The sequence below is a fragment of the Bufo bufo genome, chromosome 6 (genome assembly GCF_905171765.1).
Source record: "Bufo bufo chromosome 6, aBufBuf1.1, whole genome shotgun sequence".
Lineage (NCBI taxonomy): Eukaryota > Metazoa > Chordata > Amphibia > Anura > Bufonidae > Bufo > Bufo bufo.
In genome coordinates, this window is record NC_053394.1 from 428,977,232 (window position 1) to 428,993,830 (window position 16,599).

The 16,599-nt window shown below is 45.5% G+C and overlaps 1 protein-coding gene across 1 annotated transcript; it reads left to right on the forward strand.

The window, feature by feature from the left end:
* The first annotated feature begins 6,785 nt into the window (after positions 1-6,785).
* Positions 6,786-8,378, forward strand: LOC121005816 (E3 ubiquitin/ISG15 ligase TRIM25-like). Its single transcript, XM_040438578.1, has one exon. The coding sequence runs from the start codon at positions 6,789-6,791 to the stop codon at positions 8,376-8,378; it is 1,590 nt and encodes a 529-aa protein (XP_040294512.1). The 5' UTR covers positions 6,786-6,788.
* The last annotated feature ends 8,221 nt before the right edge of the window (positions 8,379-16,599 follow it).

Consider the following 16,599-nt stretch of genomic DNA (forward strand, 5'->3'; position numbering starts at 1 on the left):
GCACAAACAGAAACATAAAAAGCAGCACAGATAAAACATGAGCTCTATGTACCGTCAGCACAGTGGGAGAAAACCCCCACTGCGCCACTGTCTAGTAATACTCCAGAGGGGCGTAACTAAGCAACTCCTGGTTTTCACTAGAGCCCTAGATGGTAGGGTTAGACTTAGCCGCAGGAAGTTGCCAGGGTCCACTCTGGAGCGTGACCTAGACAGTGACAGCAGGAGCGAATGGACAACAGGTACCAGAAGGTACCGACGGCACATAGGCATACATAACATACAGGTAAATACAAAACAGGGCAAATAATAACACAAGCAGGAGTTCATGCAAGGGAGCAGGAGTGGCAATGAGCAGAGAAGGACTTGCTCCACCAGTAGTAAACTGCATGGCCTTGTCATGCCACTCTGCTGCAAAGGCTTGCTGAACACAGACATCAGAATAAACACAAAGTAACTAAAACATAACTGACAGAACAGATAACAGAAAGACAGGAAGGAAGACATCAAAATGGACGGGAAAGAGGACGCAAATGAACAAGTAGGGAAACCCACAGAGCACAGACAGACAGACACGGATCCCATGGGTCAGCAGCATGGGAGAGGGAGTACAAACCAGGAGCAGGACAAGACAACACACACCAGGAGAGCTGACACAGAACTGAGGAAACCTCAGGCTTATATACAGGTTCCATGGGTGCAGCAGAGAGACCACACCCATGGAGCAGACAGAGGATTAACTCCTAATAGGAATACAGGGGAGTTAACCCATACAGAACCACAAATAATACAGAGGAACGGAGCTGCAGCGAGAGCATAGACAGAAGGTCACAGCCAGCGGTAATGACTGTGACAGGACCACAGCGTCCGACTAAAAGGGGTGGACTTAGATGACTGAGAGTGGGAGGAAGGAGAGTAGGATTCATGGTAGATAGCGGTGCAACCTCAAGTGTGTTAAGTAAGGATTTGTACAAAGGACCATTGAGAAAATCTGAGCCCTCTATGGTAATTAATGGGGTATTGACAAAAACTTTCAAAACTGACTCACTACCACTCGAGACCATGGACAGGGAATACATCACAGATCATGTCTTCAGCATTATACCAGATTGCCCAGTCACCCTGTTAGGGAGAGATTTGTTCATTAAGCTTGACTTGCAGGTATCAGCAAAGAATCAGGACATAAGAGTACACTCAGATCTCATTCCAATCTCTACACCAGTGCCACTGATTCTTACAAACATACAGAACCACCCAGAACTTAACAACATTAACCCTGCATTATGGTCTTCAAATGAATATGACACGGGGTTCATAGATTGCACACTTTACACAGCTACTGTGAAACCAGGTGTCATCTCAGTGTTCCAGAAACAGTACCTGTTGTCCACAGAGAAAATTGAGGGCTTGAGGCCAATGATCGAAGACCTTTTAAACAAAAGGCATCCTGGAAGAGGTGATTTCACCTTTCAGCACTCCCATAAATCCTGTGGCAAAAGCAGATGGTTCAGTTCGCTTTCTGCAGGATTTAAGGGAAATCAACAACATCATTGTGCCTAAAGCCCCTATTGTACCTGACATCACTGAGTTATTATCTGCCATTCCAACAGACGCTGTTTGGTTCAGTGTGATAGATCTGAAAAATGCATTCTTTTCTATCCCAGTTGACAAGAAGACCAGACTAATTTTTGCTTTTTCCTTCGAGGGGTGAGAACTAACCTGGGCAAGAATGCCCCAGGGATGTGCTGACTCACCTGTAGTGTTCAGCATCATCCTCCAAATGACTTTAAAACCATGGCACCCCCCCAAGGTTCCGTGTTGTTGCAATACGTGGATGATTTACTGTTGTGCAGTATGTCAGTGGAGGCCAACATTGAGGATGGTATATCACTGTTACAATGGTTGTTTGAATGTGGACACAAAGTGTCATTAGGGAAAATGCAATGGTGTAAACAGCAAGTCGAATACTTGGGGTTTGTCCTCACAAAACGGGAAAGGAGGATCAGTCCAGGGAGAGTTCAGTCTGTAGCGGGCCTGGTCACCCCGCTCTCCAAGAAGGAAATGCTATCCTTCCTTGGAATGATTAACTATTGCAGACAACGGATCCCCGACTGTTCCTACTATGACAATGTCTTGAGGCAGGCAACATTGTAGGACAAACCAGATTTAATAAGATGGTCTTCAGAAATGTACAATGCATTTGATTATCTGAAATGTTCATTAATGTCAAGTCCAGGATTGGGCCTCCCTGACTACAAACTGCCCTTCCACATGCTTGCACGACAAAACTGTAAAACCATGGCAGGCGTACTGACACAAGAACATGGAGGCAAGTTGCGCACATGTGCATTTTTCTCGAAGGTAATGCCCACCTCTGTCCAAGGGATGCCGGCATGTCTGTGTTCTCTTGCAGCCTGTGCTATGATAGTAGAGTTGGCAACTCCTTTCACAATGGGACATTACACCATTTTGCACACCACCCATGATTTTGTAGGCCTACTCAAGGGCATCCACACTCAACACAGCAGGCAGCTGAGCTCATGGCACTCACTAGAGCATGTATTCTACATGCTGACAGACCTGTCACCATCTATACTGATAGTAGGTACGCACATGGGGTAGTGTGGGACCATGGTATGATTTGGCAGAGAAGAGGATTCACGGCAGCAGATGGTAAACACATCTCACACTCACAGTTGGTCACAGATCTACTTGAAGCCATCAGACTACCCTCACAATTAGCAATTGTCCACTGCAAGGCACACACCAATGGTAAGGATCATGTCTCTCAGGGCAATGCGCTGGCAGATAAGGAGGCGAAACGAGTGGCCAAATGCAACCCCACAGGTCCATGTAACCATTGGGAGATGCCATGTCTGGCACCTCCAACCCCTTAGATGTCGCAAATGCTTACTGATATTTAAAGATATGCCACTCAACAGGAACAGCAGGACTGGTGTTATCCAGTATTGCAGAAAAATCCTAAGACAGGATTAGTCTGCAAAGAGGGGAAGACATGCATTTGCCAACACAGTGCTTCCATCTTTATAGCACATTTCCACGGAGTAGGACATAACAGCATTGAGATACTCATGGGAAGGCCTTTCCCCACACCATGGGCAAGATGCCCAATGATAGAGCAGGAAGGAGACCTTGATTTAATAAGGGAAGAATATGTCACCAAATTGATACAGGTACTTAATAAAACTGAGGAAAAAGTTGCTTGTAAGTCTTCCTCTCTTCCACAGGAACCCACCCACCCATACAGGGTGGGGGATGAGGTAGTGGTCGAAACACTGAAGAAAGGAAGAGCTCAAGGTGATTTCGCATATGGCCCACCCACTACCGTGGTCGCAGTAACCAGAACAGCTGTGTTGACTGAACAATCTCCAACTTGAATCCACACCACCCGAGTGAAGCTTGTGAGAGCAAGAGAGGAGGCAGGAACGGAGGCAGACAGCCCTGATCTCCAACGAGGCCCAGAGGTACTAACGGGGGCAGACAGCCCTGACCTCCAACATGATGAGCTCCTCACTCTTTTCTGGGAAATGGTTGAATGTACTGACTAAGATTGCTTCAATAATCTTGTTGACTTTACCAATTCGTAGTAAGGGAGAGGTAGCTGCAACTAGTAAGGGCGGAGTCATCACCTTTTGGTATAATTTATCTAACACTCACGTAGCTACCTACACCTTTTGTCTTTGTGATATACTAAAAGCATGTTATTACTATAATTACTGTTCTAAAGCCTATATACAACGACAGGCCTATGTTTGCGTAACAGACTCATATTGGGGAAAAAATTGTGGATACTGGGGATCAGTGGGATGGAATACAGGGATAGAATGGGGATATAAACCAGAAAGCGCCCTCAAGAGAAAGGATAGATATTCTAAGTCCCTTCTAACTAGAATGACACTCCTTGAAGGAGGGACCTGTTACATGGACACCTCTTCATTCTCTGTTATGGGTCATTGTCCGCAAAGATCACCGCACATGAAAATTATGTTAACAATAGAAAACCCTGGTAAATATGATGAAGGAGAATATGTACTAGGATGGTACTTTCATAAAATGTGAGGAGCTGCAACTTCCCGGGTAACACAAATGTTCAGATATTAGAGATATGTATAAATCTAAAGAATACCAACCTATGTCCCTAAAAACCCACTAGCCCCACATATAGTTTCTCTAAAAAACCTAAGGGCCATATCTGATCCCACATATGAGGATACTTTGGCCATGGGGACGGGTTTTTCTGATGCTAATTTGTGGCTGGAGTGGATGAAGTATAGTGCAGCCTCTGTGAATAAAAATAACTATTACATATGCGGTGCTGCCAGGTCACACCTAGGTACCGTACCTCTAGTGTTACCAGGAAGTGTTGAAGAATGTTTTTTGACTCTTTTTGTTAATATGTCTTATAACCACAGTGCATGTACAGAATGGAAATCAAAATACCCTCTGTTGTTAGAAAAAAATCCTCGCCCTGGGGCAGGAATCCAGGTATATCCAGGTAACTACACATGTTACAAAGGGAGGTATCATGGGAGGAATGTACAGAATTTCACCAAAGGTTATTGTCACAAATACAGCAATCTGAATATATCCCTCACTCAGAACCAAGTGTACTCCATAGGAGATGTGTACTGGATCTGTGGAGATAGAAAAATAAGATCCAGACTGGAAGGTGCCTGGAAAGGTGAATGTGCGCTTGCCAAAGTTATAATGAACATGCACATTTTACTGAATCAGATATTATAGACAAAGGGGTGCTAAAGAGAAACAAAAGAAGCAGCCCCCTTTCAAGTTTTGATCCCCATGTGTATATAGATGCAATAGGTGTTCCAAGAGGGGTCCCAGATGAGTTCAAAGCTAGAGACCAAGTAGCCGCCGGATTTGAATCAATATTTCCCATCATTACTGTGAATAAAAATGTGGATTGGATAAATGACATATACTACAATCAGCAAAGGTTTGTAAACTATACCAGAGATGCATTACAAGGGGTAGCAGAAGAACTACAAGCAGACTCGATCATGACATTCCAGAATCGAATGGTGTTGGATATGATTCTTGCAGAGAAGGGCGGAGTGTGCCAAGTATTGACTGATCCAACCTCCTGTTGCACATACATACCAAATAATACTGGCCCCACTGGTGAGGTCACAATAGCTATAAAAAAGCTTGAAGATCTGTCAATAGAACTGAAAAAGAACTCCATGGGATCAATACTTTGGGTGGTTCACAAGTTGGAAACAAGGTCTCATGCAACTAGGGATTGTCATACTAATAGTAATTGTAGTAATAGGTGTAGTAGCATTATGTGTGAGACGAATGCTAGAAAAAGGGCTCTCTAATATGTCATTATATCAGACTACTCTATCCCAGGAGGATCGAAGCCCAGATGGGTATAAGAATTACCTAATATCGTATAGAGAGAAAAAGGACAAGAAAGGAAAGAACCATGTAGTGTGACACACTAAAGGTTCTAAGAGGGGATTTGAAAGGAATCCATGTTTTATATGTTAAAACTAACTTTCTTTTCTCTGTAACCCTGAATCTTATCTCTTTGGCAGTTGGCACTACTCCCGGACAATATCCCTAATATGGAAGTTCCGTTTTTTCTTGCTCTATTTGCCTCTAGATTAGAACGTGTTAATATATGATAGGTTGAATAAATAACTTACGTTGATATGCTAATAAAGGGGGTAAAACCCCCTGTATAAAACCCATGTGTGCTAATAATAAACTTCAGAGCGTTCATTCAGCACATCACTGTTGTGTCTATTATTACCTACTGAGTGAAGCGCTCTCCTGACGTCAGAACAAGACTCAAACCAAGCCGATACTAGAAGTTTGGTGCCAGGGGTACCAGAGGGGCGTTGAGATTTCCTAACAGTAGGAGTGTTGGCTACTACCAATAAAGTAGCTAATAACATGTTGGGGGTAGAATTGTTGACTAATAGCGTCCCCTTAGTGGATGAGTGCCCTGGAGTTGCAGTGGTTGGCTAAACTGTGCAAGTTCAAGTACAACGTACTGCCCAGGCTGTAGCAGCAGAGGATGCTTTATACTGCAGCTTGGTAGCTAGAGGACCTTCCAAAAAAGGGTTGGAGTAGTCACCCCCAATTTTATTCTGGTTGGTTAAAGAGTCTCCTGAGCCATCAGGAGAAGAAGACAATTCTGCTCAGGGGGTACTGGAACCAGAATGACAACTGCATTGCCTGGAGAAGGAGTTCACACGGTCCGTGTGTGACACTGTGCCACGGAAGAAAAGCCACGGCAGTAGATGCCCAGCATTTAGCAACACTCGGTGATACTCTACCACAATCAAACCTGTATCCAGGCTGGAATGTTGGTGTTGCAAACTCAAACTGTTGGGACTGTTCCTGATATGGTTCCTAGTTTGACTGTCTAAGATAATTAAGGTTGTGATCACTTGTCCCCAGTTACTGTTACAGTTCATGTGCTTCAACTATTCCAGTAAAGTAAGAGTTAACTGAACTTTGTCTTTCTGTTTGTCACCAGTCCACCTGCACCTTACATGCTCCACGCCCAAGAAGTTATATCATACTCCACCCTACTCCACGTCCAAACTATAATTCCATTAGTTGGACTTTCAAGAAATAACCTTTGCTCTTCTTTTCTTCGTATTCCATTAACCAAAGGTCACATATACTGTTTGCTTGAAGCAGAAACATTCAGACATCAGTCGTGCTGCCTTCTGCTAACACTTCTTCTTGGAGAAACAGAGAATCGAATTGCACTAGATTCCCGTCTACTTTCCGTGATGACAACTGCAGTTCTGAGTGAAGAGCTGATCTGCTCCATCTGCCTGAACATCTATGTGGATCCCGTCATGCTGAGGTGTGGACACAACTACTGCCGGGTGTGCATTGAACGTGTGCTGGGTACACAGGAGGGGCATGGAGTTTACAGCTGTCCTGAATGCAGAGATGAATTCCAGGAACGTCCTGACCTTCCCAGGAATATAACTCTCTGTAATATTATAGAGAGATGTATCTCCTCCCCACCCAAGGAGAGCACGGAGGGGATTTTCTGCTCCTATTGTGTGCACTCTTCTGTAGCTGCCGTTAAATCATGTCTCCTTTGTGAAGCTTCTCTGTGTGAGGAACATCTTAGAGTCCACAGCAAGTCCCCTGAACATGTCCTATCTGAGCCCAGCAATTCCCTACAGAGCAGAAAATGCTCCACCCACAAGAAGATCCTGGAGTACTACTGCACTCAGGATGCCTTATGCATCTGTGTTACCTGCTGCCTGGCTGGAGAGCATAAAGGACATAAAGTGGAGCAACTGATGGACGCCTCTAACAAGAAGAAAGAGATGCTAAAAACTATTCTGACAAAGATGTTGGCAAAGAGAGCAGAAATTAAGGACAGGGTCCAGAGTCTACAGGAACGCAGGAGAGCTGTGCAAGAAAGAGCAACAGGAATGACAGAGACCATCACTGGTCTGTTCGAAGACCTTAGGAGACAGCTAGAAGACTTAGAGAAGAGGGTCCTGAATGTAATCTCCACTCAGGAAGACCAGGTGTCAATCTCAGTCTCTGATCTTATCCAGCAACTGGAAATAAAGAAGCACGAGTTGTCCGAGAAGATGCGTCACATCGAATCACTGTGTAACACGTCCGATCCATTGATTGTCCTAAATGACCAGGAATCAGGCAGTAGGGACTTTTGTGACACAGAGAAGGCAGATGATGAGGAGAGAAAAGCATACAACGAAAAGTTCCAAAATATCGGTGGCCTGGATGAGGGGTTGGTGTCGGTGACATTGCAGACGGGTTTAGCCAACATTGTGTCTTGTGTAAAGATTGCTGTGGATGAGGAGAAGGCTGAGGGCATCGAATTTGATATGAACACTGCTTTTGATCAAGTAAATGTATCTGATGGCTATACAATCTCATGGAGTAAGGGAAGCCTCAATTGGCCAAAGACACCAGAGACATTCCAGACGTATCCCCAGGTGCTGAGCACTAAGACATTGTCTTCAGGAAAGCATTACTTTGAATGGGAAGTAGGATACCTTAACTTAGGATGCTGCAGCGTAGGAATGTGTTACCCCAGTATAGACAGGAAGGGGGAGAGTTCATGTATTGGATATAATGACAAGTCCTGGTGCTTATGGATGTTTAATGGGAAATGCTCGGTGATACACAATAGCAGTAGAGTCCACTTACCTCACATCCCAAATTCCAGTAGATTCCGGATGTATCTGGATTATGAGGCCGGACAGCTGTCCTTTTATGAGCTGTGTGACCCCATCAGACACCTCCACACGTTCAGCACCATCTTCACCGAGCCCCTCCATGTTGCTTGTTATGTATGCAGACCCTATATATCAATAATATTCAAATAATTTATATCCTTGTAGAGGGAAGGGCATATATTGAGTTGAGCCCTGCAGCCTAAGCAAGAACCATCCCCTGGAAAACGAGCATGTACAAGCGAGAATTAACCCCTGGAAAACATGCCCAAGCGAGGATCATCCCCTAGGAACGAGCATTAACCCCTGGAGAATCCTTGGATGGCTGAGTAACCCTTTTCCTACCCCCTTAAATCAACGAGCATTATTATTAACCCTATCATTCCCTAAATCCCACTGCCATAAATATTATTAACCCTATCATTCCCTAAATCCCACTGCCATCCCTATATACCCTGCATTACCCTATACCACCAACACCATATCCTTTTAACCCCTGCATTACCCTATACCACCAACATCATATCCTTTTAACCCCTGCATTACCCTATACCATCACCATATCCCTTTAACCCCTGCATTACCCTATACCATCACCATATCCCTTTAAGCCCTGCATTACCCTGTCCCTGCATTTACCCCTACCTGGCCATACTCCTGTATCCCACAGTTACCCCTGCTTTGCCATTATTGTATTTAACCATTTCTACCCTGTAAGGACAGCTTATAGTTAGGTTTGGGAGGGTGCTGCTGGTATGTATGTGTGTGTGTGTATATTTAGATAGATTTTGGGGTGGAGTTATAGTTGGGATTGTATTGTGTCATTAGGTGTATAGTGCTGTTAGTGTATTTCTATGTGCGTCTATATGTATATATATTTATATAACCATTGATATAAATATATATAGATATAGCATAAATAATTGACTGTAGACGTAATTATTTAATAAATTCTTTATTGTTCTAGCACAGCTTATAGTCTTTTGTCGCCGCCGTAATTCAACGCACGCAGTTCAGGAAAAGGTAGAGCAACAGGTAGTATAAAGAATAAATAGGCGGAGTCAACAATAGATGATTTACCTCTATTTATGATTAAGTATTAATATTAACTCTAAATATTAATAATTAATATTACCTTTTACAAGCCTGAAAAATAAGGACTGAAAACTAGGGCAGGAAGATGGACACCTCCTAGTGAAAACCCTAACGAAATCCCTGACTGACTGCCAGTATGAACAGACCCCAGAGGTAGGTGAGTTCATACACAGGAATACCTAAAGTCCTAACTAACCCTAAAGGACCCTGAAACTAATGACAGGAATGAGACAACCTGTTTCTCCAAAAGGAAGGATGAACGGGAGTCTCCCTAACGCCTAATATGCAAGGTCCGACAGCGGCTCTGGGTCCCTTTAAGAAATGTCTGTGACGCCAAATGCGGCAGGCTAACTACGGCTGCCAGGGACCCCCTTTTAGTGAAGGGCCCCTTTTAGTGATATGGATGGTACCCAGTGTAGGAATGCCAGAGTGGTGTAGGGTGGCTTTTAATGTCCCTTAATGGTGTTGCATGTGTCACAGTGCTCCTACCTGGATATGCTGGAACCCCAGGCGGTGTCGTCCGCAGCAGAGCAAAATGGGTAGTTGAATTGTGGGTTGAAGAATAAATTGAGTCCAGACCTTGTATATAGTTGAACAGCAGCTTTACTCAAATAAACTTTCTTCCAAACAATTTACAGACTTTGTATTGGTTTCCAGCAGGTTTTGGCATTAACAGTGGCAGGCAAACTCCTTTCTGCTACGTCTGTTGCTCTCCTCCTGGCTTCTGAGGCTCTGGGCTGTGGCCTCCAGATCCATATGAGCTGAAGGTGCTCAAGCTGGCCTCGGCAAGGCTCATTCATCAGAGACAGGTTCCTTCTTCCTTCCTCTAGCAGGGGCCCTCTCGACTCACTCCTCTCTAACTGAACTCCTCCCTAGAGGGAGAGAATAGAATGGAAAAAAGGTTCCATTCTATGTAATATAGCTCTGCCATTTATGCCGCCATCTGCTGGTGAACCAAGCATATTACACTTGAACAGTTAAAAAATCAGAAATACAAATACACATTTTGCAAGACCTGGAAAATAATATGAAAGATGACATTAGGTTAACCATAGGAGACAGTAGAAGGGTGCAGAAGAGGTAATGCACCCCTGGGGCACCCAGGACCACCCTTATCTGGGTGAGACCTGTGAAAAGCTTTCACCAAACGACTGGCATTCACGTCAGATGCCGGTACCCACATCCTCTCCTCTGGTCCATAACCTTTCCAGTGAACAAGATACTAAAGAGATATGCGGAGAGCTCGAGAGTCAATTATCTTGGCGATCTGGAATTCCAAACTACCGTCCACATGACAGGAATTATGTATTTTCAGAACCTGAGGAAGTCCAAGACAAAAAGCTACAGGATTAATAATGGCAGTGATCTTATATGGACCAATAAACCTTGAATCCAACTGTAACGGATCTCCTGGCACCCCGACCGGGTCCCCTTCATTGATAAATGCTCCCAGTGCCTCCCGAGGACTCCAAGCACTCCACTCGACATCGATACCACCACAGGAACCAGGAACAGCTCTTACAAGAGCTAGGAGTAATAGCCAGGGGAGTATACACGTATAGCAATCCCCACACTCATGAGACGAGGCTCTATGTTGAATGTAAAACAGGAACTCTTTATTGAGGGCTACCCGCCCGTATTTATGCAGGTCCCCATCTGGTGGACACTCCCCTAGGGGACCAGAAGGAAGACTGTGACACAGGACAGATATGCAGCAACTCAGGATACACAGACACAACACATCCCCACAATGCATCATGGTTTCCTCCTCTCTGCCCTGGAGACACCCGAGGAGTAATTCAATTATCTCTCAGGACAAAGGGAAATCGCCAATACACATGTGGAGACAACAGGACAGAAATCACCACCCAAACACACAATGTCACACCCCCACAGCAAACACAGACATTTAACATATCCCCAGATAGCTCAAGTCTGAGTGCATATTATTAGGTGAATGGCACTCAGACTACACGAATACAATAAAATTAGCTATCTGGGTACCCTCACATAACATACACTACAATTACACAGACAGATGGTTCTGTCACACACCTCAAAACCCCACATATCCCCATAATGTATACATCCATGGATAGCTCTGATCTGGGTGAACAACATATCCAAAAATCACCCAGATCCGAGCAGGGGTTCCCGAATTCCATGGAAGTCACATTTGGCCAACCGCAAACATGGCTTTCCTGCCCAAAACAGTTCCACAGATTTAAGCTGTGCGGCCGGTCTGTCTTCTCCTTTAAAGTTAGTATGGGCCATAATCGTGAGGCTAGAGGCTGGTAAACAGGCCCCTCCAAAACCCAGTGGCGAGGTTATTTTCGCCACACCAACTACCAAGAAGGTACCTTGAACTTAATGTTTCTTGTGGACAGCCATACCAAATCACCCACTCTTAGGTCCGGACCCTTCATACGTTTCCTGTCAGCCATACATTTATACTTGTTGTCCATATTCATCAAGTTATTTTGAATTTTACGCCATATACACTCACCTAAAGAATTATTAGGAACACCATACTAATACGGTGTTGGACCACCTTTTGCCTTCAGAACTGCCTTAATTCTACGTGGCATTGATTCCACAAGGTGCTGATAGCATTCTTTAGAAATGTTGGCCCATATTGATAGGAGAGCATCTTGCAGTTGATGGAGATTTGAGGGATGCACATCCAGGGCACGAAGCTCCCGTTCCACCACATCCCAAAGATGCTCTATTGGGTTGAGATCTGGTGACTGTGGGGGCCATTTTAGTACAGTGAACTCATTGTCATATTCAAGAAACCAATTTGAAATGATTGGAGCTTTGTGACATGGTGCATTATCCTGCTGGAAGTAGCCATCAGAGGATGGATACATGTTCTCATTCTGTTTACGCCAAATTCGGACTCTACCATTTGACTCATCAGACCAGGCAACATTTTTCCAGTCTTCAACAGTCCAATTTTGATGAGCTCGTGCAAATTGTAGCCTCTTTTTCCTATTTGTAGTGGAGATGAGTGGTCCCCGGTGGGGTCTTCTGCTGTTGTAGCCCATCCGCCTCAAGGTTGTGCGTGTTGTGGCTTCACAAATGCTTTGCTGCAGACCTCGGTTGTAACGAGTGGTTATTTCAGTCAACGTTGCTCTTCTATCAGCTTGAATCAGTCGGCCCATTCTCCTCTGACCTCTAGCATCCACAAGGCATTTTTGCCCACAGGACTGCCGCATACTGGATGTTTTTCCCTTTTCACACCATTCTTTGTAAACCCTAGAAATGGTTGTGCGTGAAAATCCCAGTAACTGAGCAGATTGTGAAATACTCAGACCGGCCCGTCTGGCACCAACAACCATGCCACGCTCAAAATTGCTTAAATCACCTTTCTTTCCCATTCTGACATTCAGTTTGGAGTTCAGGAGATTGTCTTGACCAGGAGCACCCCCCTAAATGCATTGAAGCAACTGCCATGTGATTGGTTGACTAGAGAATTGCATTAATGAGAATTAGAACAGGTGTTCCTAATAATTCTTTAGGTGAGTGTAGATGATAATGATGATGAAAAACGTTCCTCCTCAGGAATATAACAAAATATAACAAACGTTCCTCCTCAGGAATATAACAAAATAATAGCAAAGACAGGTGCACTCTGCTATATTGATCATGCACACGACCGTTGTTCTGGTCCGCATCCGAGCCGCAGTTTTTGCGGCTCGGATGTGGACCCATTCACTTCAATGGGGCCGCAAAAGATGCGGACAGCACTCCGTGTGCAGTTCGCATCCGTTGCTCCGTTCCGTGGTCCGCAAAAAAAATATAACATGTCCTAGTTTTGTCCATTTTGCGGACAAGAATAGGCATTTCTACAACTGGCCTCCTGTTCCGTTCCGCAAAATGCGGAAGGCACACGGACGGCTTCTGTGTTTTGCGAACCTCAAAAAACGGAACGGTCGTGTGCATGAGGCCTTAGCCACATCATCATTTCTCTCTGCAGCAGAGAGTTTTTTTAGAGAAAAATGCACATGGACGTCATTTACCAGGCGACGGGCCCTGCGATAAAACTGCTACTACTCCCACCTCGGACGCGTCCACCTCCAGGTTGTGATACATCCGGGTGCACCAATATGGGAGCAGAAGAGAAGCATTCCTTAATCGCAGAAAAGGCTCGCAACGCCGAATCAGACCATACAGAGACATCCGTCCCTTTCTTAGTCATATCCGTTAAGGGTTTTACTATTGTCGAATAGTTCTGAATACATTTTCGGTAATTATTGGTGAACCCCAAAAACCGCATAAGAGCCTGCAGATTTTCAGGTCGATCCCAGTCCAATACAGCACAGACTTTCTCCGGATCCATTAAAAAACCCTAAGACGACAACAGGTATCCCAAAAATTGCACCTCATGTACCGCAAAAACACACTTCTTTAATTTTGCGTACAATTTATTATCTCTTAGGATCTGTAACCAGTGCCTACAATATAGGCAGACCACGCCATTGCTATGGGGCCCACGGCACAGTGGAGCCCGGAGCGCATTGAAGGCCCCACCCCCTACGTCTACTCTGCACAAGACAGTTTTGATTCATAGTTATTTAAGGCGCTCAGGCAGCCGTGGCCGGCCCACTTGTGTTATTCCCAGGCCCCCTCCCCTGCCCCCCACGCTTGGTTCACGTACCTGCTCCCTATCTGACCTGGCTACAGGCTCCAGCTGCGGTCTCCCGGCACTGCTTCTGCTGCATTTCACACTGGCCAATCAGCATTTAGCAGCGCAAAGATCCTGCTGCGGATTGGCCAGTGTATCGCAGCAGGAGCAGGCTCAACAATCACACACAGAGTGCACTTGGCGTAGTTGTCCTCCGCTCTGCGCTTACGCGCTGCCCGCCATCTGCCCATCAGCCAGTGAGTGCAGCCCCCCACCCCCTGCCACAGTAAGAGGACCGCAGTCAGACTTAATGAAAAGTTAAAGTTCATATATGGTTGGATGGGTATTCTTGATGGGGGGAGGGCAGCAGCAAGCAGTTTTTTTTTTTTTTTTGGGGGGGGGGGGGGCTGTAGGCTCATAGAGGACTCAGGAGGACAGTGTGGTTTCCTCCTAATCCTCCCCCTTCCCCCGGGGGGAGCACACTGTCCTCCTGAGTACTCTCACCTTGCAGGGGGGGGGGGGGGGGAATAGGATTGGTGGCTATGTGCACACTGTCCTATTTAACCCCTATTATGCCCCCAAAATGCCTGGGCACCATACTTACCTCATTCCCCGGCAGCCACATTGCTCCTGATGCAGCCACTTCCTCCCTCCCGACATGGGGGGCAGGCAACGATGGTAACGAGCCTCCCTAGCATCGTGGGTGACGCTAGGGAGGCTCATTTCCGACGCGGCCTGCTATTGGCTGCACCCACCCACTGGGCATAAGTATTATCTGTATGCGGTGCCTGGGTGCCTTTAGGATACTGGAGTTTTTTTTTTTTTTTCGTTTTTGCATTTTCTTTTTTCTTCCTTATATTCCTTGAGCCATAACTTTTTTTATTTTTCCATTCACATAGATGTATGAGGGCTTAAATTTTGCGGGAGATAGTTGTACTTTAATATGGCATACAATGTAGTGGGAAGCGGTCAAAAAAATTCCAAATGGGGTGGAACTTGAAAAGAAAAAACGCAATTTCTCCACTGTTTTATGGGTTTTGTTCCTACGATGTTCCCTTTGTGGCAAAATTGACCCGTGCCCTTCATTCTCTGGGTCAGTACGATTACAATGATACCACATATGTGTAGGTTTTTTATGTGTAAATAGTGCAAAAATAAATTAAAACTTTGAAAAAAAAATGTGATCTGATCTTCATCTAAGTCTAATAGACAATTGTACGATTTTCCTAGTCTATGATGTAAAGTCATGATTTTATGAAAGACACGGAGGCTCCTATTGCATCATCTCTCTTTACTGATAACCACAGCAGCAAAGAAAAACAAACTGAAAATTAACATATCCCCATGGCAACCAGCCCACCCCTCCTGAGCCCCTATATAATGTCCATGGGCCAGGAGAACCTCCTCTTTCTTGACGGATGCCACACCAAAACCGCTTCTACGAGAAAAAACTCTTGAACTGTAGGAACCGGAACCGAACAGGAGCCGAACACTAGAAGTGAACCAGATAACCGACTGGATGTCTCTCAGGAACAGCAGACTGGATATTCATCCTGCGAAAATATAAAGTGCATGAAGAGTGTGTTAACACCCGCTGAGGCAGACAAGCACGCAGTAAGAAAAGTGCAAACTAGAGATTACTGGCATATGTAGATAAATAAACAATGACAACCCAACAAAACCTAATGGGGGGAAAAAACACAAGAGAGGTGGGCAATACTCGCCTCCGTGTCTTTCATAAAATCATGACTTTACGTTATAGACTAGGAAAATCATACAATTTTATTTCAAGACACGGAGGCTCCTATTGCAAGTTTAAAGCTGTGCAATAATAGAAAAAAAAGCATGTTGTTGAGGGCGAAAGTAGAACTCTCTAAAAGTTGAAACCCTGGACCAATCAGCAATCTTTATGATATCTTCCAATCGAGCACCGGAAACCAGCATAGAAGTGGAGGAGGCGCCTCGCGTAGAGTGGGCGGTAAAAACGGAGGTGTCCACTCCCGCCAAGATCATGATCCACTTGACCCAGCGGGCCAGCGTGGTAGTAGTGACCGGAGCGAAAGGTCGACGATAGGAGAGGAATAACTGCGGGGAGTCGGCAGAACGATGAGGGGAAGTTCTAGCCTCGTATTCTTGAAGACACGCCACCGGACAAAGAGCCGGAACAGCCGGGAAACTCGGATAAACGATGGAGCGGATATGTGTTTTGGTCCGACGGGTGAAATTAACCCCTTAGGGACGCATGACGTACCGGTACGGCATGTTTCCCGAGTCCTTAAGGACCCATGACATACCGGTACGTCATGGGTTTAAAACGCGATTGCGGCGCGGCGGGGGTTAATCGGAACAGGATGCCCGCTGAAATCATTCAGCGGGCATCCTGTCACAACGCCGGGGGGGGGGTCATGTGACCCCCCCCCGTAGCGGCGATCGCCGCAAATCGCAGGTCAATTCAGACCTGCCGTTTGCGGCTTTACCTTCGGTTGCGGCGGTGCCATCGGGTCCCCATGCGGCTTTAGGGGGGACCCGATGGCATGGAAGGCAGCGCGATGTCTAAGGAAGGCATCGCGCTGCCTTCCGGTGAAGAGCCTGTGAGATCCAGCCCCCTGGATCTCACAGGCCCCGAAAGCTGTATGAGTAATACACACAGTG

What these genes read in the sequence shown, in the direction of transcription:
- LOC121005816 (XM_040438578.1), top strand. Translation starts at nt 6,789, where the DNA reads ATGACAACTGCAGTTCTGAGTGAAGAGCTGATCTGCTCCATCTGCCTG.